Consider the following 25,758-nt stretch of genomic DNA (forward strand, 5'->3'; position numbering starts at 1 on the left):
TGTTTCAGTCGGTTCTTGCACAGGGATTGTAAATTCAAGGGGGCAGGAGGCAGATTTAAACCTCTGCCTCCTTCTCCAACCTTGAGACACACAGACAGCATTTGTTATAAGCATAGCAGTTGATGGAATAACTGGTCCTAACTGCAGCGTCGTGAGAGTTGAGGGTGACCTTGGTGGTGGTAGAAATGTGTCCTGCATGGTAGAGATGCAAAGTTCTCCTCCAAAGAGCTCTTCTCCACTAAACGAGGGGTCTGCACACTATACCTGTGGGCTGATCAGGGCCCGTCGGCTGATTTTGAAAGTAAAGTTTTATTGGAACCCAATCAGGCCCTTCTATCTCCTTATTATTGAGGGCTGCTTTTGCACTAGAACGTCACAGCAGAGACGCTGAACTCAGACTGGCTGGCTGGTAAAGCCTAAAACATTTCCTGCCTAGCGCTTTACGGAAGAAGTTTGCTAAAGCCTGCAGTGATGCTGCGATGGCTGGGAGGGCAGTATCCATTTGGGTTTAATCATCTTTCTATAACAGAGCCTAGCAGGACATCGGGCAAATAATAGCCGATCGATAAAATTTTTTCTAAAGGAAGGGCTAGATTGCTGGGCCTCTGGAACCACATACCCTCTGTCCAGCTGTGAGGAGAAATAAAGTAGAGGAACGGGACCCAACGTTGCTGCGGAAACCAGCTGTACAGAAAATATCCAGAGGGGTCAATTGGCGGCAAGGTGGGCGATAGCTCTGCAAAGTTGGTAAGTGAATGCCGTGGCGAGCCAGTAATCTTTTGATGGAAAGAAGCAATCAATACGGCACCATCCTGATGTTTGCCTTGAGTTGGGTATGCCTCTAACTGACTTTTCTACTGAAACAAAATTTACTGAATAATTGAACTAGAGAATCGTGTTCTTTCATAATTAAATTTTTATTTTTTATTTTTAAAGAAGCTTTAGTGTACATAAACGTTACACTAAAAATACAAGGGACTCCAGCAGCCTCCTTAGGTGATCCTGGGGGAGTCCCTTCACCTGTCCGTGTTTCACCTGGGAGAACTCCTCTTGGTAAGACTGAAATAGTTCCTATTGGTATAGAATTTGTGGTTTCCACAGATGTTCACGAAAACGTTTCATAGCTTTTGATGATGAAGAGGTTGGGGGATTGGTCTGACCATGCTTATTTTTTTCCCGCTTCTTGCTCCACTCCCCGTCCAGATGCGCTACCCAGCACCCTCCTGGCCTCCGTCTTGTCTTCAGGACTTGGATGTCCCCTCTGTGCCGGGGGGCGGTAGGGAATGACAGTTACCACTTAAATAAACTAGATGCCTTCTGCAGGAGCGAAAACGAACTTCTGCGTTAGGTCCTCATCAGTGGCAGCTCCAGAAATTCTCTGTATTAAATATTTAGACCGGGGCCAGGCTGGGGGCTGGGGGACTTAACCTTTTCCTTATTTAGTGTATTTGGGGGGGCCAGGGGAGATGACGGCTGCGGAGGAGGGCCCTGGACCCCTGAATCTGCCTCCTGCCTCTGACATGGGCTGGGAAAGCCTTTGCCGCTAACGGTGAATGCCTCTGGCCCGCTGTCCAGCGGGTGTGGGACCCCTGGGCAGTGGAGACCAAAGCTGCTTGGACTTGAAACACGCTTCCAGATCTTACTAACCCCGTAACACTGTCACCCTGTCAGTGCTCCACTTCCTGTGACGCGGACACGCTCACGTCCCTGCGCCCTGGTGGTGTTGCGTCGTCAATGAAGCCATCCGCGTAAAGCCCCAAGATTGGGTCTGAGCGCCCAATACCAACTTTCCATATTTTTTTCACTAATCACTGAAAAACTATTTCTCAAGCATCTCCCAAAGGTAGGTATGAAATGGCGCGTGCCCCAGGAAGGAGCGGACGCAGAGTGACGTGGGATGAAGGCTGGGCCTCTGGACGCCACCCGTGTCCCACCCGGTGGCCTGCTCTGCCCTCGGGCTGCTCAGGCTAAGGCCAGCGTGACATCACAGAGGCTGCAGGACAAAGGTCCACTGACAGCCCCTTCATACCTGGGGGAGAAGGGGGTCCCAGAGTGCTACGGGGAACTTCTGGTGGTTCCCCTCAGAGTTCTCTCCTAAAAAGGATCTTGCGAACCAGTAGGAAAAATCTGGACTCCTGCGACAGTGCAGAGCTTCCATCGCCCCCAGAGAAGGGAAAGGAACTTGGCAGAGTCTACCCAGGCCCTCTGGGGCAGAAATCCTCTTCCCCTTCTCTGAGCCTCTCCCACCGGGCCGGTGTCAGCTCGTGGGTAGAGGCGTCGTTGTCCACTGACCTGCCTGCTCAGCTCTGTCCATGGGTGAGGATGGACACTCAGCCTTGCTTACCTTTGAGCTCAGGAGGTGTTGGATGCCTTCAACCAACACTCCTGAACAAAGCACCGGATACCTGGCAAGCACAGACCTTGCAGCTGGCACCTGTAACCTGCAAATCCAGGGCTTTGGCTTTATTAGGCACCCATCAAAGGAAGAGCTGAGTGTCCTCAGGCAGGAGATTCCATATTATATGTAAGCTTGCAGATCTGCAGCCCACACCCACAGCCTTTTTTAAAAAAATATTTATTTTATTTATTTCTCCAGACCCCCTTGTTGTTTTTCACTTGCCGTGTCTGTGTTCGTCTTCCTTGCTTCTTTAGGAGGCACAGGGAGCCGAACGCAGGACCTCTGGTGTGGTAGGGAGGTGCCTAACAGCTTGAGCCACCTCCGCTCCCTGCTTCTGTTGTGGGTGTCATTCTGTTTCTCCTCCCCACATCTCTTGTTGGGTCATCTTGTTGCGTCAGCTCACCATGCCTACCCTTCGTGCCAGCTCCCTGTCTTCTTTAGGAGGCACCGGGATCTGAACCAGTGACCTCCCATGTGGTAGGCAGGAGCTCAGTCACCTGCGCCACATTCACTTCCCCCACCACCTTTCCTCTTATAAAACACGGGGTAGAGCTGCGCTGATAGGATAGCCACTTGTCTCACCCAGTTTTGAAATTTAAAATGACTAAAATTCAGTAAAATTAAGAACGCAGTTCCTCACTCACTGTAGCCACACTTCAAATGTTTAGCAGCCACGTGTGGCTGATCCCAAAGGCACTGGATAGCGCAGACTTAACACATTTCTTACAGTTACAGAAAATTCTTCTAGGCCACGGTGCTGTAGAATCTGTACCATCATCATAAGAAATGTTAACTGAGAGAAATAAAATTTAACCGCACTTTCACAATCAATAAACCTAATCTATTGCTCCCCCGGGAAGAACCAAACCTTTCCAGTTTGTTCTCTTAGAAGAAATAAAGGCACAGCCGAGCGAGGTGTCCTCTAAGCCTCTTCTCAGGTTTTGTTTTGCCTTTTAATTTACGTATTGTTATAAATGGCATTAATTCCATCGGACTACTAGAGGGTGCCTGCTCCTATCTTGGCATAGGCAGGTGTGACTTATGGCGGTTTAATACCGGGGATGGATGGCTGGAGCCCTGGAGAACCAGGCTCATCTGTCTCCCAGGCAGCTCAAGCATCATTATGGAACATTAGTGAGTTTGCCTTGATTTCAACACCATCCCAGGCATTATGGATTGGAAATATTCACTTTCACAGGAACTGGGACTTTCTGAGCTGTAATTCCAGCTCTTTGGCTAATGAGTGTTGTGAAAGGGGAACTATCATTTGACTTCTGAGTTTCAGCTTCTTGTCCTTAAAATGGGGCTATAATTGACCGACGTCACCCACTGTCTGGAGGATTCATGAGTGAATGTTTGCAGAGAAGGCGAGCTCCTTGCATTCAAGCATGCTGAGCCTCATAATTTCTATCCATTCTTGCGGAGCAGCTGGGAAACATTGCGACTATTATGTTGACTCCCAAAATGCATTATCTATGTTACCTTATATCTGAAACTAAAATGAGCCCCATAGCAAGGGTGCAGTAAATGGGGTGGGGGGATTCAGGGAGTTTTTCCTCTTCTTAGTCAGAGCTGATCACCAGGTTTTTTGCAGGAGGAAGGTAGCAATTGCATGGTAAATTCTCATGGTAAAAAGAAAGCCATGCAATCACAATCGCGCTGTCAACACTTACATGCAATGATGTTCCCGTATCTGTTCTTCATTCTGTTCTCATCTTTCTTAGCAGAGTCCCAGGGTGCAGACTGCCCTTCAAAGAAGCTCTGGAAGAAAGAAAAAAATGGCACTAAGAATTACAACTGGGTGCCAAAACACGGGAATCTAAGTGATGGAAGGTGCTAGGAAGGAAGGATAAGGCTTGTGGAAATAAAGTAAGGGATTAGTAAGTGACTTGATGTCTTAAATATTTCATTTCACTTCTTCAAAGCTGTTTTCCTTTAGTTACTATCTTACAAACATAGGGATGAGGACCGAAGAGGTGGACCCACAATTTTTCTGGAAAATCCAGTAAAAATGGTTGAGGGTTCATCCCTTTCCTGCCTAAATATTTAATACAGACAACTGTGATATTTATCTCAATTTCTTAATTATATTTCATTTTGTATTCTTCTAGGTATAAAGGTACCATTTTTCCCCCCCAAATTTCTAACTGGAAGAAGGTTATTTTTTGTTAAAACTATGAAAAGTAGGTAAGTCATACTTTAAGGCTGAAGTCCTGTAATAAACTCTGCTAGAGTTTTCTCTTGGTTTTTTTTTAAGCCTACTTATTTATTTATTTATTTATTTATTTTTGGTGTTCTTTTTTTTTTGTCTTTATTTTTTTTAATGTTACATTAAAAAAATATGAGGTCCCCATATACCCCACACCACCCTCACCCCACTCCTCCGCCCATAACAACAACCTCCTTCATTATCATGAGACATTCATTGCATTTGGTGAATACATCTCTGAGCACCGCTGCACCTCATGGTCAATGGTCCACACCTTAGCCCACACTCTCCCACAGTCCACCCAGTGGGCCATGGGAGGACATAAAATGTCTGGTAACTGTCCAACCAGCACCACCCAGGACAACTCCAAGTCCTGAAAATGCCCCCACATCACATCTCTTCCTCCCACTCCCTACCCCCAGCAGCCACCATGGCCACTTTCTCCACACCAATGCCACATTTTCTTTGATTAATAATCACAATAGTTCATGAATAGAATATCAGTAAGTCCACTCTAATCCATACTCTATTCCTCCATCCTGTGGACCTTAGAATGGTTGTGTCCACTCCACATCTATAACAAGAGGGGGCTTAGATTCTACATAGATGCTGGATGCAATTCTCCTGCTTTCAGTTGTAGGCACTCTTGGCTCCCTGGTGTGGTGGTTGACCTTCTTCAACTCCATGTTAGCCGAGTGGGGTAAGTCCAATAAACCAGAGTGTAAGAGTTGCAAGTCTGTTGAGGCTCAGGTCCTGGCTATCACATGGTCATTCCAGAGATTCAGGACCCCTGGGTATACACTAAACCCCAGCACTAACTACAGATCTGTTAAAAGTAACAGGAGAGGCTTGTGGACAAAGATCACATCTGAGTCTAGCTCCATCACACAGAAACACAAACTCCAAAGTAGGGCCAACTGACATGGCACTGAACTCCATCTGCCATGACCATAGGACCTGTGGGTCTCTGTAGCCCTCAGAAGAACCAGTACCTGGGGTTGTATCTACTTTATCTGTCTTTGGGACTCTGCTGAGGTGTGCATAAGAGCAACACCTCTGATAACCTCCTGGCTCTTTTTGGAGACTCATAGCCATATAAACTCATTTGTCCTTTCCATTTCCCCCTTTTATTCAGGTCAAGAAGCATTTTTAGGGAAACGGACTTTGGCCCAGTGGTTAGGGCGTCCGTCTACCATATGGGAGGTCCGCGGTTCAAACCCCGGGCCTCCTTGACCTGTGTGGAGCTGGCCATGCGCAGTGCTGATGCGCGCAAGGAGTGCCGTGCCACGCAAGGGTGTCCCCCGCGTGGGGGAGCCCCACGCGCAAGGAGTGCGCCCGTGAGGAAAAGCCGCCCAGCGTGAAAGAAAGTGCAGCCTGCCCAGGAATGGCGCTGCCCACACTTCCCGTGCCGCTGAAGACAACAGAAGCGGACAAAGAAACAAGACGCAGCAAATAGACACCAAGAACAGACAACCGGGGGAGGGGGGAATTAAATAAAATAAATCTTTAAAAAAAAAAAAAAAAAAAGAAGCATTTTTAACTCCTGGTATTATATATAGACTGAGATATTCTGCTACCCAAGCTGACCCTTTTATTCAAGGCCATTTTCTAGTTACATCATCAGCTGGTACTTGGTAGTAATCCCTCGGTGCCAGGGAGGCTCATCCCCGGGAGTCATGTCCCATGCTGGGGGGAAGGCAACACATTTACATGCTGAGTTTGGCTTCGAGACTGGCCACATTCAAGCAGCATGTAGGCTCTCAGGCACCCTGCAGCTCTTAGGCACCCTGCAGCTCTAGGCCTCGTTCTTATTTCAGGTGCACAGACTTACAAGCATAGTCATTAGTATCAAGGGCTCATTGTTGGACCTTCCTTCTTTTTTGGTCTTTGCCGTTGCACTTGGGGGATTGTTGCTGTTAATTTAGGGACTGTGATAGAGCTCCCCTGGCTAGGAACTCAGCAGTCCCTCAGTTGTTTTTAATTGTATCCACTATGAAAATATCCAAACATTTTTATGTACCCTGGATATACGCCCTGGAGAACTCCCTGCCAACCATGTGTGCCCTGTCAGTAACATCCCACACCAATATTCCTCCCTTGTCATTGTTGAACCTCTCTGCGATCCAAAACTTCTTCAAAAATGAAGCCCAATATATTGCCAGGTTCCATTAATAGTAAAATGGAATACAGTGATGAGTTTAAAGGTTAGATATAGAATACATATTAATTTAGAAAAATTAAGGTAAAAATAAATTGGGGTATCAAAAAATTAAAAAATGCAAAAGCTTTGTTTTTGATGTTTTGCCTTCCATCACCGTAATAAGTGTTGCCCTGTATGCAAATTGGCAAGACAACTTCTTCCGTCTTTTCCTCAGTGTCTATGTCCTTTCTTTTTCTTTTCTTTTTTCCCCCTAATTATTAAGCTTACCTTCACATAAGGTTTAGATCACAGTAATTCATATATACAATATATAGTACTCCCACATATCCAACATAAAACCCTTTTCCCTTCCACAGTAATAATCTTTTTACATGTTCATACTATATTTACTGAAAGCTCCCAATGCATTAGAGCAGTCGAGCATGTCAAGCCCTCAACACTGTTCCAAGTATCCCTTCAAGCAATGAAGATTGACTGTCACTGTGGGCCCTGAGGGGATGGGGAAAGAGGTATTGAATAGATGCAATCAGTGTAACTGTGTGGGCAATAGTAGTGTTCCACAAGATTATGCAAGGATGGATATAAGACATGTTAAATTACACCAAAAATATATAGGGGCTGATAGGCTAAAATGTAAATCATAATGTAAAACATAAGATAACTAAAAATTTAGAAAATTGTGTAGTCTAAAATATAAACCACAATGTAAACCCAAATGTTACCTTTTTGAAAGCTATTGTCTCAATATCTCTTCATTTTTAAAGGAGCTTAGATGTCCATTTATTTAAGGATTTGGAATTATTATGCCCAGGTACTTTAATCTTCATGATATATATATATATATATATATATAAATACATAATTTTTCTTCTTCTTCTTTTCAAGTTATAATGAAAATGTCCTCTACTATCAGTTGACAAATGAAAAAAATCTGGGACTTTTATTTGCACTTTAGTCCATGTTAAGGTTTACTCTTAAAGAGGCCAATTACAGAGAAGGATTATGGGAAGGATGGTAGCAAGAAGAATTTGGTAAACAGATTTCTTGTCTTTACCATAGTTATACTTCTCAGCACCAACTGAGAGAGAAGAATGAATGAGAATGAAGAAGCCGTAAAGGTAGATCACATGCACAAAAGCACATACTGAAATGCTTTCAGCTAGAGAATGCCTCATCTCCAACTTGTACCCTCAAATGAGCACCAGAAAGGCCCTCCCAGTTCTTCTTTTGAACGGAAGCTTTTCTTTACTCCCCCAAATCTCTATCCCATCTATGGGTGTTCAGCCATCAATTACCAATCACCAATAATTAGTGACTGGTTGGTAGTACAACAGAACCTAGTCCTTATTATGAGTCCAGTTATTCCTGATTAGTGTAATTGTGCCTTAAGTACTACTTCAGGAGAATACAATTTCTCACGACCCTACACAAGGAGTCCTCTTTGTCCCCTGAACTTACTGCTCTTACCACAGCATCCCCCACAGTTGTACTCCCGGACGGTGGCAGGCATGCTCTGTTGTGCAAGTCTGTTTCTCCCCATTACCATGAACTCCCTGATGCAGGGGTTGCATGTCTGCCAATCTTCTTTGCCCAAAGCCTGAGCCTCATGGTGGGAATCCAGTAATTAGTTACTGAATGAACGAATGACTGTGGAGTTTGGACAAAAGTATGCTTCGGCTTTGATCTCAAAATAAACCTTTATTTCTACAGCTTAAGTGTGTGAAGTGTTCTACGTAGAAAACCTGAATATCCACAGTTGAAAGAATTCATCATGACTTAGTTTGCAAAGTCACGCTTCTTTCATGGCCTGCTGTGTTTTGATACCGCCGTTATCGTATAGCTCAGCACTCATGAGTGTCTGGATAGAAAAGAGCCCAATCCCCTCTCCGTCCCACTCTCTGGCTTCAAATCTTGTCATCAGTACATTTTCACCATGTGACAACAGGAGCAAATGCTGTTTTATAACATGCAAGAGTGAAGGGATAACACTACAAACATAATTATGAATTTAATAATGATTAGAGTTTTAAACGGCCTGCCTTAATTTAAGGTATCTTACTCCTTATCTTGGTTGATGACTATTACTATAATAATTTTTACATTATGTTTATCACTTTGAAAAAAACATGGAAAAAGATGATCAGATGCGCCAGAGCAATAACTATAGAAAATAGATTCATACTACACACTGATGCTTAAATGGCAAAATACTGTACAATGCAGGATATAAAAATAAAGTCATTTTCAGGTTATTAAATAATTAAGTCAATAAAAATAGTAGTAGTAAAAAAAAAACCACTAGTTAATTCTATCTAGAACAAGACCATTGCATGATCAGGAGATTTATTCCAACCTAACTTCTCCTCTGCTACAAAATATACATTTAAAAATAAGTTCAGGGATTTTGCAGCCAGGTTCTCTTTTTTCTGAATGGTGTCTCTGTTGCTTTATGAATGATAATTATTTTACAGCTGAGTAATAACTGCTATTTGACTTCCCTTAGAACAATTTAGTTCTACCTGGAGTTTGTCATGATTTAATTACTGATTTCATTTTCCTCTGTCTCTTCCACCCATCTAGAAGTTTTCAGGTTGATTTTTGTAGGAAGATGGAAGAAGATCTTTGATGTGGGGGAGACCTTGAAGTCTTCCAGTTACTCTATGACCACTAGTTAATACAATCACAGGATGACAGAGAAACATCAGTGATGGATTAGAGGAAGAGACATTTGATCAAGTAGTAAAAGAAAATGCTTCCAGATCACCTGCGGCCAAGCTGCCACCGAGCCTTCAGCCCCTTTACCCCCTTGACAAAGAAATGAGCTACTGTGTTGTGCCACGTTCCCACCACAGCTGTGTTTCTTTAACATTTATAAAATCATAGGATTTCTGAGGGGTTCTGTTTTTTAAAAACAGTTATTTGAGTTGATTGTTTTTCATTTAACTGGCAACCAGGAAACAAACACAAATCAACAAGTGGAAGAATAACCAATCTTATATGTGAATACTATAATTCCCAAAATTTGTTCTTTTTTTTTTTTCCTTAAAGATTTTATTTATTTATTTCTCCACCCTCCCTCCACTGGCTGTTCTCTGTGTCCATTTGCTGTGTGTTCTTCTGTGTCTGCTTGTGTGCTCAGTAGGCAGCTCTGGGAACTGATCATGGGACCTTCCAGAGTGGGAGAGAGGCAATCATTCTTGTGTACCACCTCAGCTCCCTGGTCTGCTGCCTCTCTTATTGTCTCTCCTCTGTGTCTCTGTTTGTTGCATTGTCTTGCTGCACCAGCTCTCCACGTGGGCCAGCACTCCCACACAGGGCAGTACTCCACGTGGGCCAGCACTCCATATGGGCCAGCTCACCACACGGACCAGCTTGCCTTCACCAGGAGGCCCTGGGCATTGAACCCTGGACCTCCTATATGGTAGATGGGTGCCCAATTGCTTGATTCACATCCACTTTCTCCAAAATTTGTTCTTAAGACAAAAACAAAACAAAACAAGACAAAAATACAGCTGCTCTAAGAATAAGATTAGGTGACCCATGGCACCCGTAGATACGTATCAGGGCCTGCCTCCTGACCCCTTTTGAGTACGACGACCAGCCTTGCATTTTCTGGAACAGCGCTGCTTCCAGTTAGGTAGTCCCCGTGAATACATTTGCATCCTTAAGACCATCTGCTCTTATCCTTGACGTGGAAAGTAAATAATACTCCTATACTGAGCCCAGAGAGAGAAGGAATGAAGGCTTTCCAGAACTGCTGCATTGGCTTTTTTATTCCTTTTGTTATGGGGATTATTTTTTAATTCTCTAAGATGGACTCAGTTTTAAACGTGATGGCTTTTTGATACCATACACTTCCAAAATATCTGAGAAAATATTTATTTTCGACTCATTACTCCCTCCTGGGCTAAAGTAGGACACAAGTCAATAGCTTAAATTTCTAGTTAGAAAATAAAACTTTATAGTGATAGAGCCACTGAGAACTCAGAGAAGCCATGGCATGATCATGGGTCTTTCATATCGTGAACCCCTGGCTGTCTCCAGGTTTGGAGGTTTTCAAGGGACAGGAGTGCACATGATCGGTGCTGAAGAATACTGTGTTATCTCTTCTAAGACTGACAGGTGACTCCAGGGGTAGGAGATGCATTTCCTTCAATCCTCTTTTCCCCTTAGAGACAAAAGGTTCTCTGATACCCTATGAGCCTACTACGTTTCCCTTTGCAGGCCATGAGCTGGACAGATGGCCACTAATAAACTCACTGGTGACAAATGCCTGAGGAATAATTAAATACCTTTACAACTGTTCTATTATGTATGATTTCACGTATGTTTAGACTATTAACCATCTTCTAATAAACAAAGAATAGTCACTGCATCCATTATAAAATTTTCTCAAGTGCATTTTTCTTTAGACAAGAACAAAAAATTCTTTTTTTTTTTTTTAAAGATTTATTTTTATTTATTTAATTCCCCTCCCCTCCCCCGGTTGTCTGTTTTCTGTGTCTTTTTGCTGCGTCTTGTTTCTTTGTCCGCTTCTGTTGTCATCAGCGGCACGGGAAGTGTGGGCGGCGCCATTCCTCAACAGGCTGCTCCCTCCTTTGCGCTGGGCGGCTCTCCTTATGGGTGCACTCCTTGCGCGTGGGGCTCCCCTACGCGGGGGACACCCCTGTGTGGCACGGCACTCCTTGCGCGCATCAGCACTGCGCATGGGCCAGCTCCACACGGGTCAAGGGGGCCCGGGGTTTGAACCGCGGGCCTCCCATGTGGTAGACGGACGCCCTAACCACTGGGGCAAAGTCCGTTTCCCAAGAACAAAAAATTCTTAAGTGAGTTTTTTAATCTCTTGAGAAGGACAAAAGATAAATGGGCACCTTTAAAAGACTACAATAAATTGAATTATTGAAGGTCTTGAAGGAATTCTAATCTGAATCCAAATTCTCTGGAAGCAAGTAGTCCCCATTTACTTTATGTTGCACCTAGGTAAAAACTGTTCACATCCACTTGTTTAAAGTAAAGCCAGGCAGGTTTTGGATCCTCCTAGTGCTGAGACATAGAGAATTTGTGGTTTGAATGGGTTGGAGGATTTTCTGACCTTTTGCTAAAAACTGGCTTCTGGCTATTTGGGGGCCACTCTGCTAATCTGCTCTTACATTTCCTTTCAACATTTCAACATGCATTTCTTGGTCTAGTGGTGACAAAGTCCCTCAGCTTTTGTTTATCTGGGAATGAGTTAATCCCTCCCTCATTTTTGAAAGACAGTTTTGCTGGGTAGAGAATTCTTGTTTACCAATTTCATGGTCTTAGCACTTTTTTTTTTAAGATTTATTTTATTTATTTCTCTCCCCTTTCCCTCTCACCCCCCTCCCCAGTTGTCTGTTCTCTGTGTCTATTTACTGCGTGTTCTTCTTTTTGTCCACTTCTGTTGTTGTCAGTGGCACAGGAATCTGCATTTCTTTTTGTTGCATCATCTTGCTTTGCCAGTTCTCTGTGTGTACGGTGCCATTCCTGGGCAGGCTGCACTTTGTTTCGTGCTGGGCAGCTCTCCTTACAGGGCACACTTCTTGCATGTGGGGCTCCCTTATGCGGAGGGGCACCCCTGTGTGGCACAGCACTCCTTGTGCGCATCAGCACTGCTCGTGGGCCAGCTCCATACGGGTCAAAAAGGCCCAGGGTTTGAACCGTGGACCTCCCATATGGTAGACGGATGCCCTATCCACTGGGCCAAGTCTGCTTCCCAGTCTTAGCACTTTATATATGTCTTCCCACTGCCTCTTGCCTACGTAGTTTCTGATGAGAAATTGGCATTTACCCTTATCGTGGCTCGCTTGTACATGACATGGTGCTTCTTTCTGGAGGCTTTCAGAATTCTCTGTATTTTCAGCATCAAGTAGTTTGATTATAACATGGCATGGTGTGGGTCTACTGGGGCTTATCTTGTTTTGAGTTTGTTGAACATCTTAGATGTGAATATTCATGTTTTTCATTAAACTTGGGAAGTTTTCAGCCATTATTTCTTTGAATATTCTTTCTGCTCTTTTCTCTTTCTTCTTCTCCTGGGATTACCAAAATGTGTACATTGGTATGCCTGGTGGTGTCCCAGAGGTGCCTCAGACTGTTCACTTTCATTCTTTATTTTTTGGCTCCTCAGACTGGATGATTTCAATGGTTTTATCTTCAAGTTTACTCTTCTTTCTTCTGCCAGTTCCACTCTGCTCTTGAACCCCTGTAGGGAATTTTTAATTTCTGTTCTTGTGGTTTACAGTTCTGTTTGGTTCCTTTTCATAATTTCCATCTCTCTGTTGATGTTCTCTTTGTGTTCATCTGTCATTTTCTTGATTTCTTCTGGTTCTTTGTCCATGTTTTTCTTTAGCTCTTTGAGCATATTTAGTACCATTTAAAAAATAATATTTGTCTGATATGTCCCAGGTCTGGTCCTTCTCATTGATAGTCTCTAAAGCTGTAATCTCCTTTGCCTGGGCCATTGCTTCCTGTTTATTTCCATGTTTTATAATCTTTTGTTGAAACCTGGACATTTTGATATTTTAGTATGTTATCACTGGAATTTAGACTCTGAGACATCTGTTCCTTAAGACTGTATCCAGCTAGTGTTATGACTGTTTTCTTTGAATGCCAGGAACTAACAAAAAAAAAAAAAAAAAAAGAAAAGGAAGGAAATAAAGAAAACACCTTTCCCCAGTCTTTGCTGATTGACCTGCGCAAGGGCTCTCCTGCAGGCTTTTCCATACAAAGAATTTAAAGAATAGCTCCAGGCCAAAGCATAAAGGCCTCCGGGATATTTTCTGTGCCTGGATCTGCTCTTGGTCATGCACTTTTGGCCCTAGGAATTCCCCCATTTACATGGACAGGAATGTCCCCTCTTCCTTAGGAAGCAGTTTCTTCACGTTTTGGGCCCTGCACTCTTTGTCCTATAGCCAGCGATCCCTTGCCCCAGGCGGTGTTCTGTAGGAGGGCTTGGTGGGCCACCTTCTACAGCAGGGCAAGTCCTGGGACAGCGAGTACCTCAGGCAACCACCAGACAGCAAGGGGCCAGATGCACATGTCCTTAGTATGTGCACAGGGGTCTCTGCTCCTGTAGACCAGGGATCTGCACTGGGAGTGCAGGCAGCTCTGCCTCAAACTCCTGAGAGGGAGGGGAGGGCCAACAGGGAGCCATGAGATCCGACTGCAAAGTGTTTTTTTTAAATTCCATGCTTGCCCTGTAACTGCTCTCCTTTAACTGTGTTCTGGAGCTTTGAGAATGATGTTTATATTATTTATTCATTTCTCTCCCCTTCACCCCCCACCCCCCACCCCAGTTGTCTGTTCTCTGTGTCTATTTGCTGCGTCGTCTTCTTTGTCCGCTTCTGTTGTTGTCAGCGGCACGGGAATCTGTGTCTCTTTTTGTTGTGTCATCTTGTTGTGTCAGCTCTCCGTGTGTGTGGCACCATTCCTGGGCAGGCTGCTCCCTCCTTCGCACTGGGCGGCTCTCCTTATGGGATGCACTCCTTGCATGTGGGGCTCCCCTACACGGGGACACCCCTGTGTGGCACGGCACTCCTTGCGCACATCAGCACTGCACATGGGCCAGCTGCACACAGGTCAAGGAGGCCCAGGGTTTGAACCGCGGACCTCCTATGTGGTAGATGGACGCCCTAACCACTGGGCCAAGTCCACCGCCTGTTTTTGCACTTTCTATTGCAACTTAAGCTGATTCCAAAATTGTGCAGAATGTTTCTCTTTGGCAGAATCCAGGGGCCTCTTAGGCATATCTGTACAGAGTTGCCTTCCTTAACCTAACATCTCTTTCTTTTTTGATAATGGAATGGAGCTTTGAGCCCTTTGGTCAAAGCTTCTCTGGTGGGACGGTGCCCCAAAGCTTCTCACTCCACTATCTTGTTTGGGGTGGAACCTGGAAAGCCCAGCACCCTTTTTATAGAAGGAATTTTAAGCACAACATGCACATTTCAAAACATGCAGTATTTAGTGTTTAGCGTAGATTTTTAATATGCAAATACAACTTAACACACCAGCCATGGACTCTTTAATGTGAAAAACACTTTATATATTTTGGGGATTTCAGTTAATGATCTCACCATAGCTTCTGTTAGAATTTTCATAAATACACTTATGCTTTCACTCTACTTAAAATGTAATTAAACTGTTCCCTCCAACTGCGTTGGCTCAGATATACTGAGAAAAGGCAGCAAACCTGGGAACCACTCTGAAAGAGTAATAAGCCTCCGAAACAATAAAAATGAAACCAGGCAAGCTCCAGTGAATACCAATGACTTCTCCCTTTAAGATGCTGCACTCTCCATGGGCACGAAGCACAAGGAAATTGAACTTCCCGCACACAGTCATTTTTTTCTGAATAAAAAACATGTTTTGGGGATGCAATCCTCTCCCTCTTCCCCCATACCACCATCATTTTCCACTGGTTATAATTATACATCTCAGTAGCCCACCTCAAGAGTACGTTATTCCAAAATGATGCCGTCTGTTACGAAAGCCCCGGCTCCCAGATATTAAAACGGGAGGGAAAAAATCCTATAAAACAGAAAGACTGCCGGAAAGAAGAGCATGCAGGTCAAGGCTGTGTGAATGTACAGCATGCTTTGCAGGTGGTGCAGGGTCAAGTTTTTTAGAAGGCTCCGGAATTGAATTTTCCTCCCTGTCCAATATGAATAAAACCGTGCACGTAAAATGACTGAAATCATCACCCTGAAGGAAGGAAGGAAGATGAACTTGCCGGGGCATGCAAAGTCTTTGAACTTTGTTTTCTGCCCATCCTTCTCTTCTGGTTCTTCCAAAAGCTGCATTTTATTAGGCTGTCCATATCAATCATTCATTGCTCTCTGAAGACACCTATCCTACCCGGCAGGCTATGGAGGGGCATGCAAATGGGAAGGTGGTCCCTGAAGGTCCCGGGTCATTCTTGTTATCTGATGTCCTGGGCAAAGGCAGTCAATGATAGAGCGTGGTACGTCAAGGTCAAGGGATGGGGACTGTGGGAGAGCTGGGATTTGGACACACAAAATGTGTTGTTTCTAAATAAATTCAAATCTTAGTGCGAACGCTTACTGATTTTTTTTTTAAAGACGTTGTTAATAGCTAATGATCTAAAGCACTTTCTATTGCAACTTAAGCTAATTCCAAAATCTTGCAGAATTTTTCTCTTTTGCAGAATCCAGGGGAGTCTTAGGCATATCTGTACAGAGTTGTCTTCCTTAACCTAACGTCTCTTTCTTTTTTGATAATGGAATGGAGATTTGCAGCCTAAAAAAAATGATATGCTGTTTTAGCACTTGGAAACAATCCCTGCCATGTGGGGCTGAGTTTAGAGGTTTTTTTTTTTTCCTGTTGACTATTGCTCTAAATGAGATATTTTATAAGGGACTTTTTATAGCAAGGTCATATATTTCCTGTTTATTCAAAATGTGCATGATGTTTTCAAAGCTCTAACAGGTAAGCATTTTCATTCCTATTGTAAAGATAAGGGAATTTAGGGTCAAAGAGGCTTTGTGGAAAACCTTGTCGCTAGTAAGCAGAAGTGTGGGGCTTGAGCCCCAGCCTCCTGCTTCTGAGCCCAATTCCCTTTCCATTCTGCTTCAGATCTGGGGCAGATTATGAGGATCTGTGACCGCCGCATTCCACTGAACAAGCTGCTTTCTGAAGCTCCCCTGGCCACAGGCCACAGGCCGCCAACCCTGTCCAGTTGCCAGTTTTCACGGACCAAGGCTGTTGGTTGATTTGGAGCCCTGTCGCCACCGAGCACAGCGATTTTCATGGGGCACAGCGCGTGAGGTGTCTGCACCCCCGAAGGACTCTCAGTCTACCTGTTTGTCTCTCTCTCTCACACTTTACATCAAATTTCAAAAGCTCCCTTTCTTCCCACCCTCTCAATCTCTGAGGCAGAGACTCCCACCAATGGTTTGAGAGTATGAAGGGAGGGGAAAAAAATCTGAGAACCCCTGATCTGGTGGCCAGAGAGAAGAAAATCCTCTTTAATTGAGTGATGGAGGGAAAAGAACGATGATGTTAGCAATGAACGCGGTGCCTGTGGGCATCCATTATTTCTGGACATTCCACAGTCAAAGCAGATCTCCTGTGGAATTACAGACTGACGCACAGAGCAGGTTTCAAAAGGACAGTACTTTGATATGAGATGGAGGCGAGTTTTGGGCCAGCACCAGGGGTTATGCAGTCTTCCCTGGCTAAATTCCCCTTCTCCTTGTTCCCAAACAGAGTGCTTTTGGGCTGGCATGCTACATCGCAGCAGCACCCTGCGTGCCCTCTCATCTAGGGTGGCTAATCAGAGTGGAATCTTGTCTTCCTTCCCACGTGATGACTGACCCTGCAGAGGTGGTTCAGAGTTTGGGGGAGTCTCTGGTTCCCCGACATTTGCTCCTGAGGGGCTTACAAGGGCCCCATTCCAGGGAAGAGAGTCCTCAAGCTCAAAAGTTGCATTTGCTGGATCCTTCTTCTAGATGCCCCTGAGAATGTGTCAGCTGTTTATCATGGAATGCTGACCAGTGTTGGGAAGGGACTGGACAGCAAGGAACTAATGGCAATGTTTTATATCCATTCTACAAAAGTTGGTCAAAGTTTGGGTGCATGAGTTGAACGTCAGGCATTTGTATTGCTTAATGCTTCATAATGGTGTACATCATGAGATTGATCAATTTCGCTAAGATCTGGAACTCGGACCTCCTTTCGTCTTTACGGTATTATCCTGGTGATCCCAGGGAGGTCACAGTAATTGGATGGAGTGTCAAAATACGGACTTCAAAGAGTCATGTGACAGGTGGTACCCAAAAGAGGACTACTCTGTTTTAAAGGCAGGTGGAACTGTCTGATTCAATTGCTTTACAGTTTCTGTAAATCACTCTGGGTTTAGTCCAATATCCACGATTGCCACCCACATTTCAGAGAGATAGCAATTTTCATTTCCCCGCAGATGCAGATATTGCCAGAGTTAGGGATGGTAATGCTACTTGATAACTGTAATTTCCTCCACCTCTGCACCTGGCTTGAAATAGCGCTTTGTTAGTAAGCATGTGTTAGAGGCACCCCGATCTTCAGAGACGAGCAAGAGAACAATCTTGGAAAAAGGCATCCTTAAAGCGTCTAGAGAACAAATGGCTGGTTTGGCAAAAATCTAGCTGCTGCTTTCCTTCTGAGAGTGGCCGGAGAAGTTGAGTCCTTACTCGACTTGTAATTGCTTTCTAAATCACCTCACCTCCCTCCAGTGTGTATACTTCTCCTGGATGATCTTTTGAAAACACACTTCTGTTGAGTAACAAAAGGAAAAATAAGTAAATAGGACTTCATTAAAAAAACTGTAAAAAAAGGACATTATCAAGAAAGTGAAAAGACAACCTAGAGAATGGGAGGAAATATGTGCAAATCACATATCTGACAAGGGTTTGATATGCACAACCTATAAAGAACTCCTACAACTCAACAATAAAAAGGCAAACAACACAGTTAAAAATGGGCAAAGAACTTGAATATACATTTCTCTAAAGAGGATACACAAATGGCCAATAAGCACATGAAAACATGCTTATATAATTAGTCATGAGAGAAAGACAACTCAAAATCACAATGAGATACTACCTCAGTGAGACAGCCACCCACACTAGAATGGCTGTTACTTAAAACAATGGAAAATAACAAGTGTTGGTGAGGATGGGGCAAAATTAGGACACTTGCACATTGCTGGTGGGAATGTAAAATGGTGTGGTGGCTGTGGAAGACAGTTTGGTGGTTTCTCAAATAGTGAAACATAGAATTATCATCTTACCCAGCCATTCTACTTTTATGAATATACTCCAAAGGACTAAAAGCAGAGACTCAAACAGATAATTGTACATCAATGCTCATAGCAGCGTTATCCACAATAGCCAAGAGACGGATATAACCCACGTGTTCATCTACAGATGAATGAATAAACAAAATGTGGTATATACATACAATGAAAAATTCAGCCATAAGAAGGAATGACGTTCTGATACATGCCACAACATGGATGTATCTTGAAGACATCATGCTAAGTGAAATAAGCCAGACACAAAGAGACAGATACTGTATGATACGACTTAGATGAAATATCTAGAATAAGCAAATTCATAGAGATGGAGTGTGGATGAGAGGTTACCAGGGGCAAAGGCAAAGGCAGTGGGGGTTACTGCTTAATGAAGTTTCTCTTTTAGCTGATGAAAACATTTTGGTAATAGATGGTGGTAATGGGAGACAACATCATGAACATAATTAATGCCATTCAGTTGTAGACTTAAAATTGTTAAAATGGCAAGCTTTGTATTATATATATGTTATCACAGTAAACAAGAACAACAAAAAGTCATCTGTGAACCTGCTACTCTCCTAGTTGAAAATCTTCCAAATCCCTATTCAGACCACATATCTGTCGTAAGGATTGAGAGACCCAATGTATCCAATATATTACCAGGCACATATAAGTGTCCAACCAAGGCTAGCAATCACAATTCTTCTTTAAGTCCAAATATTAAAGCTTGAGATTTTGATGAAAATAAAGCTATACTGACTTTACTGCTTTTCCTTATCTCCCTGACAAAATCTTTTTATTTTTTCCTTCAGTGGCTCTATATTTTTCCACTGATTCCACACAGTATTTAGAAATTGTTGTTTTATTCCTGGCCCCTGTGTAATAAAAAAAAGCAAACATTCCTTGCATGGCACTTCTGCAAGAACTGTGAGTTTTAAAGTGTCCTCACCTTAGAAATCATATTGCAGAAAATTCCATCAAATGTGACTGAAATTCTAAGAATTTTTTTTTTAGAGATGACAAGTTTGGAAATGAATAAGTGTAGCAGAAAAAGGAATTTTAATGTGAGATTTGTGACGCTCTCTTTTGACATCTATTAATTTATAAACCTACACCGCCATCCCCAGGCTCTTCCTGCAGTACCTAAGTTATGGTGATCAAAATTGAGGGAGAGAATTACTTTAGAAATTCAGAAATCAGGTTGAGAAATAACTTTTCAATCAATTTACTGCAAAAATAATTACATCTCAATTTACTCTGTCAGAAAGTTCAAAGTCTACTCTTAAAAGCAAACACTGTTATTGGAAGTTATAACTTAAAAGTTATTTTTAGAGCCATAAAGCTCTCCTTTAGGGAAAGATTTTTTAGCCCAACATGATTTCTTATTCATGGCTGTGCATACCATCAGTATGGATTTACATCGACTCTTTTCTTGTGAGGAGAATCTTGGTGGTTAGCCTTAGTCTATGGGTATGAGGAGGAGATTTCTCTACAAAGTCAAAACCATGAGCCTGTACCAGGTATAAGGGTACGAGGCAGCATTCCTGGCATGGTGGAAGTTTCTATGTGCTGCTGATCACCCACCCGTAGAAACAGAGGTGGTCCCAGCTTCCTTTGGGAATCCTGAGCCAACTTGTCTCACACAACACATGAAACGTTATTGGTTAAAATCATGTTACTGTGGACATGTAGTTACTCTAGAACATGTGGTTACTCTAGACATGTAGTTACCATTTTATTCATCTAAAGGTACATCCTGGAAATTGTTGCGCCTCTTGCTCTCCTTAACACGTTTTGGGATTGGGAGATTGCAAGTAGGTGATGGCAAAGACCAGGCAAGAGTCCCAGGAGGCAAGCCATGATGACATCGGGAGTCAGTGGCAATTACACAAGTTCTTTCCGAATTTTAGTCACTGTGTACCACCTTCACCATTTCCCCTTATCCCCCTATCATTTTCCTCTAATTTATTTAATCATTTACCTATTGTATACTTCCAAATGTTTGGAAATGAAACTTTACATCATTACAGTAAGAGGAAAACCAATGACACTCACCAAATAGGTAAGGATAATCGAAAAAGTTAATACAATGGAAACAGAACAATAAGCAATTCCAGTCCGACACTCCTGCATGTCTACCTTTTGAGCCTGAATCCTGCTTCTGTTTTGGGTTTAGAGAGGTGGAAAACATGCTAGCCCCCAAACCAAGGCTCCCCAATGAATCAAAAGGATGGAAATTGTAGCAACTGAGAAGGGAAACACTTTCTCACTCAATAATTCAACTCTTTATTCCTTGATAGTGGATTTTCTAAGATCACCTTGCACACCATCAGTGGTGTGCATCTCACACATCAAAGAAATTTGAATTAACCACTGATCTTAGCTCACGACACGGGGTGGATGCTGACGAGGAAGGAGTGTGGGGTCTAGGACCTGAAGACTTGTATTTAGATTCCACCACTCATTGATTCTTAACCATGCGACCACATGTTAAGTTACTGAATTTTTTTCTTAATTCATCTGATAAGAATACTGTAATAATTTAAACTATTTAACAAGATTGCTTTATTTAAACCAATGAATGCCGGTGAAAAGAACACATAACGAGGTTGTACGCATGATATCCCAAACAATTGTTATGTTATTACTAGCATAATTTGTAGAACTTGTAGAACTTTGATGGAAATGCACAGGGCATTTGAATCACCAGTGCCCATCACCTGCTCCTCCACCAGACTGCAGGCTCCACAGCAGAGGAGCTGATCTCTGTGCATCATTAGCACCTAGTGCTACCTGACATATACAAGGAGTTCTGTAAGCATTAATGAATAAATAAATGAAAATGATCAACTAGAAGATCTGATACATAATACATAAATGTGTCTCAGTTTAACATTTTTGAGGCCTGGTTTTTTAAAAAAGTTTTTAAAAAATTCTATGCACACACCTAGTTTAAAATAAATTACCATTAGATTGAGGAAACGATACTGAAAAGGCACATTTTTTTTTTTTTAAGATTTATTATTTATTTATTTAATTCCCCTCCCCTCCCCCGGTTGTCTGTTTTCTGTGTCTTTTTGCTGCGTCTTGTTTCTTTGTCCGCTTCTGTTGTCGCCAGCGGCACGGCACGGGAAGTGTGGGCGGCGCCATTCCTCGGCAGGCTGCTCCCTCCTTCGCGCTGGGCGGCTCTCCTTATGGGTGCACTCCTTGCGCGTGGGGCTCCCCTACGCGGGGGACACCCCTGTGTGGCACGGCACTCCTTGCACGCATCAGCACTGTGCATGGGCCAGCTCCACACGGGTCAAGGAGGCCCGAGGCCTGAACCGCGGGCCTCCCATGTGGTAGACGGACGCACTAACCACTGGGCCAAAGTCCGTTTCCCTGAAAAGGCACATTTTATATGGAGGAGACACTATACTCGGAATTTTAAAAATTCCTCTAATGTTCTATGATATAGTTTTTTTCCACCCCCCTCCCCCAAGTCACAATCTGCATGATTAGCTTAAGTGAGTCAAGGTTAGAAGCTAAAAGAAAGTACCAAAAGTTATATTTAGAATCTGCCAATGCTTTAGAAAATGAAGTGTTGGCCCTAATTTAAGGTACTAGATATTAGATTAAAACCTTGGGGGCACTTGATTCAACTTTTTATTTAGAACTACAAGGTTTGGTATTAAACTACAACCAAGACAATTTAGGCTGTTAGAAGGACTGCCTGAAAACATTTTAGAGAAAGCAATAGAGTTAAAAGTAAATTAAATTTGAGGATCAATTTTGAAATGCAAACAACAAAGATCTAATGCTCTTGGGGGACCTATGTTGCCATCTCTACCACAAAACTGAGTGAACTTTCACACACTATCCAGACTGTTCTTTCAGCCAAAAAGGAGATTTGAATTTTTGCCAAGAATAAGTGTAATAAGGAAAAAAAACTTTAGCTCAAAAGATTTTGATTACATAAGAACTTGTTCAGTGAAATCATAATAACCCATCAACATAGTAGTAATAACAGTTAACATTAATAATAGATGACATTAATAATGAAAGCACAAGATAACAAGTGTAGCACACTTGCTATGTTCCAACTACTAGGCTAAGTGCCTTACCCATAATATCTCATATTTGTCAGCTCATTAATGGAGATGAATCCTTCACCCATTTTCTAGTTAGAGCTATAAATGAAGCTCATGGGAAGAAATTCCAGTATATTTATAAATAAGCAGTAACATTATTGTTAACATCACCAATGAGTGAAGGGTTATTGGTAACTGATAACTTAGGAAATAAATTTGAAATTAGGCCAGAGAATACTTTTTTAGCACATTTTATTTTGAAATAATTGTGGCTTCACAGGAAGTTGCAAAAATAATACAGAAAGGAAAATTTGAATTTCCCCAATGGTTACTTCTGGCCTAACTGTAGAACAAAATCAAACACAAGAAACTGAAATTGGTAGCGTGTGTGAATATATTCTGTCCATTTTATTACTGTCTTGTAGCTGCCACACAGTCAAGATGCAGAACGATCCATCACCTCTAAGGTTTCCCATGGGAAGCCACTCTGTAGTCACCTGGCATCCCAAGTCTTTATGGGAGTCAAGGCTCTCCAGAGAAGCAGGACCTATAGAACACGGGTGTACATCTGGTAAGAGACTTGTTTTAAGGACCTGGCTCATGTGATGGTGGGGGCTGGCAAGTCTGAAATCTGTAGGGCAGAATGTCTACGTTACAGTCCTGAAGGCAGAATTCCTTCTCCAGGAGATCTCAGTTTTCGCTCTGAAAGACCGCAACTGATTAAGCTATGTCCATGCATATTTTCAAGGGTTTATTTAAGGTCAACCGACTGTAGATATCTTTAATATACCTTCATGGCAACATTGAAACTAGGGTTTGATGCAGCAACTGGACACCATCATCTAGACAATTTGACACACAAAGTTAACTATCCCTCTTGGTGTCCACTACTCTGTAACATTTTGAGCATGTTAACAAGTGGAATCATACAGCAGGTCGCTTTTGATAGTGGCTTTTTTTCACTCAGTCTAATTCTCTAGATATCCATCCAAGCTGTGTTTATCAACAGCTTGTTCCTTTTTCTTGTGGAGTAGTATTTCATGGAGTGGAGGTACCATAGTTGGTTTTGCCAGTCCCTACTGAAGAATGTTCTGGCCATTTACCACTTCTTGGTTATTCCAAATAATGCTGATCTAGATATTCATTTATAGGATTTTCTGTGGACAGGTTTTTGGTTTTTTGGGATAAACACTCAGGGGTAAGATTGGTGGGTCATAGGTATAAACCTATGCTTAGCTTTTTAAGAAACCACAAACTATTTTCCAGAGTGACTATACCATTTTACATTCCCCCAGCAATGTATGAGAGATACAGTTTCTCCACGACCTCACCAGCATTTTCATTTTATTTTAAAAGTTTAGCTCTTCTAGGAGGAGTGTGATATCTCACTGTGATCATCATTTGCATTTCCCTAATGGCTACTGATGCTGAACATAGTTTCCTGGGTTTATTTTCCATCAATATATCCTCTTTTCATCTTTTTTCTCCATTTTCTAATTGGATTTTTTTAATGCTGTGTTTTGAGATTTTTAAAATATATTCTAGATATGAGTCTTTGGTCAGATATGTGGCCTGTAAATATTTTCTCCCAATCTTTTCATTCTCTTAATAGTGGTCTTTCAAAGAAAAAAAGTTTTCAATTTTGGTAAAAGTTCAATTAATTGACTTTTTTTCTTTTATGGGTCACATGTTGGTGTCATGTCTAAGAACTCATCAAGTCCTAGGTCCCAAAAGAATAATTTTTATTTGATTTAAAGCACGGCAAAAATCTGCAATGACTCTTAATTAAATGACTACATGGACATAATTAATTTGAACACTCAATATGGGATCCATGATGACAGTGGTAATAACAGAGCATGGTAATATGTTTGAGATGCCTTCCTTAATGGTACTTGTGAGTCCAATCACACAGGCATTCCACGGTGTTTCTAACATGGCCCCCCTTCCCTCCTCCACTCCTACCTTTGAATGACAGAACTGGGAGGTGGCTGACTGGTTCCCGCAGCCCCTCTGGTAATGATAGAGCTGCTGGAAGTCCTGAGGCAAGGAAGCTGCCCACTCCATTTATGGCTGGGAAGAGCTCCGCTCTGCTGCTCAGTTCCTGGATCTCTAGGGTCACATTTCAGTGCTCAAGAACCACAAGCGCTTAATGGCCACCATGTGGGAGGGTGCAGGAGTAGAATGTTTCGGGAGTAATGGTGGGGCCGTGCTCATCCCTTGGTAGCAAAAAAAGCATCCCTGTCATTGGAATCACCCAGGACAACTAACAAAATGATGAAGATGGACAACCCCCATTCCCAAAACCAAAGATTATCTACAACTGCAAGCAAAACAGTTCCATTCATCTGCCCCATGGGATCTAAGTCCCCTCTCAGTTGGAATCAGAGTGGCATCACCATCCCAAAATCCTCAAGATTGAGGAAGGAACAATCATAAGGGGGAATGCAACTATGGACCAAAGTAGACTTAATATTATTATGTAAAGGAAGAACTTATAACACTGATATAAAGGCAGTGGTCACTAGAGGTTCTGAGGGAGGGAGAGGGAAGAATAGGTGGAACATGGGGCATTTTTGGGACATTGGAATTGTCCTGCATCACAATGCTATGATGGATTCAGGCCATTATACATTTTGTCAAAACCTGTTAAATTGTGCAGGGCAAAGCATAAACCATGATGTAAACTATAATCCATGGTTAGTAGCAATGCTTCAACATTGGTTCATCAACTGTAACAAATGTACCACACTAATGTAAGATGTTATGCATAGGGGAAAATGTGGGATGGGAGAGGGTGGGGTATTTTGGAAATCTCCTATACTGTCAATGTAACTTTTCTGTAATCTAAAGCTTCTTTAAAAATTTTTTTATATGAAAAAAGCATACCTGCCCCCACCATCCTGTAGCTTCCTTTTGTGGGCTGGAAAGGAGACAGCAAGAACAGAATGTTCTAGGAGAAGACAGAAGGTTGAAGGAGATATCTGTGGCTCTGCCAGGGCATGCAAGAGCCTGAGCTACACAAATGAACGAACGGGAAGAGCCAAGAAAGAAAGAGAAAGTTCAAAGTACAAAAGAAGAATGAAGGAAGCAGTATTAACTCCAAGACAA

At 42.7% G+C, this 25,758-nt stretch overlaps 1 protein-coding gene across 4 annotated transcripts in view; it reads right to left on the reverse strand.

Annotated features, from left to right (window-relative positions):
* The window catches only part of PTPRM (protein tyrosine phosphatase receptor type M), an 805,217-nt gene that overhangs the window by 99,672 nt on the left and 679,787 nt on the right, over positions 1-25,758 (reverse strand). For all 4 annotated transcript variants that reach the window (XM_058277381.2, XM_058277380.2, XM_058277379.2 and 1 more), the window contains one exon: positions 4,072-4,159. In XM_058277381.2, coding sequence (XP_058133364.1) covers positions 4,072-4,159 — 88 coding nt within the window. The remainder of the gene's footprint in view (positions 1-4,071; positions 4,160-25,758) is intronic.

Source organism: Dasypus novemcinctus, chromosome 16, assembly GCF_030445035.2.
Source record: "Dasypus novemcinctus isolate mDasNov1 chromosome 16, mDasNov1.1.hap2, whole genome shotgun sequence".
NCBI classification, from domain to species: domain Eukaryota; kingdom Metazoa; phylum Chordata; class Mammalia; order Cingulata; family Dasypodidae; genus Dasypus; species Dasypus novemcinctus.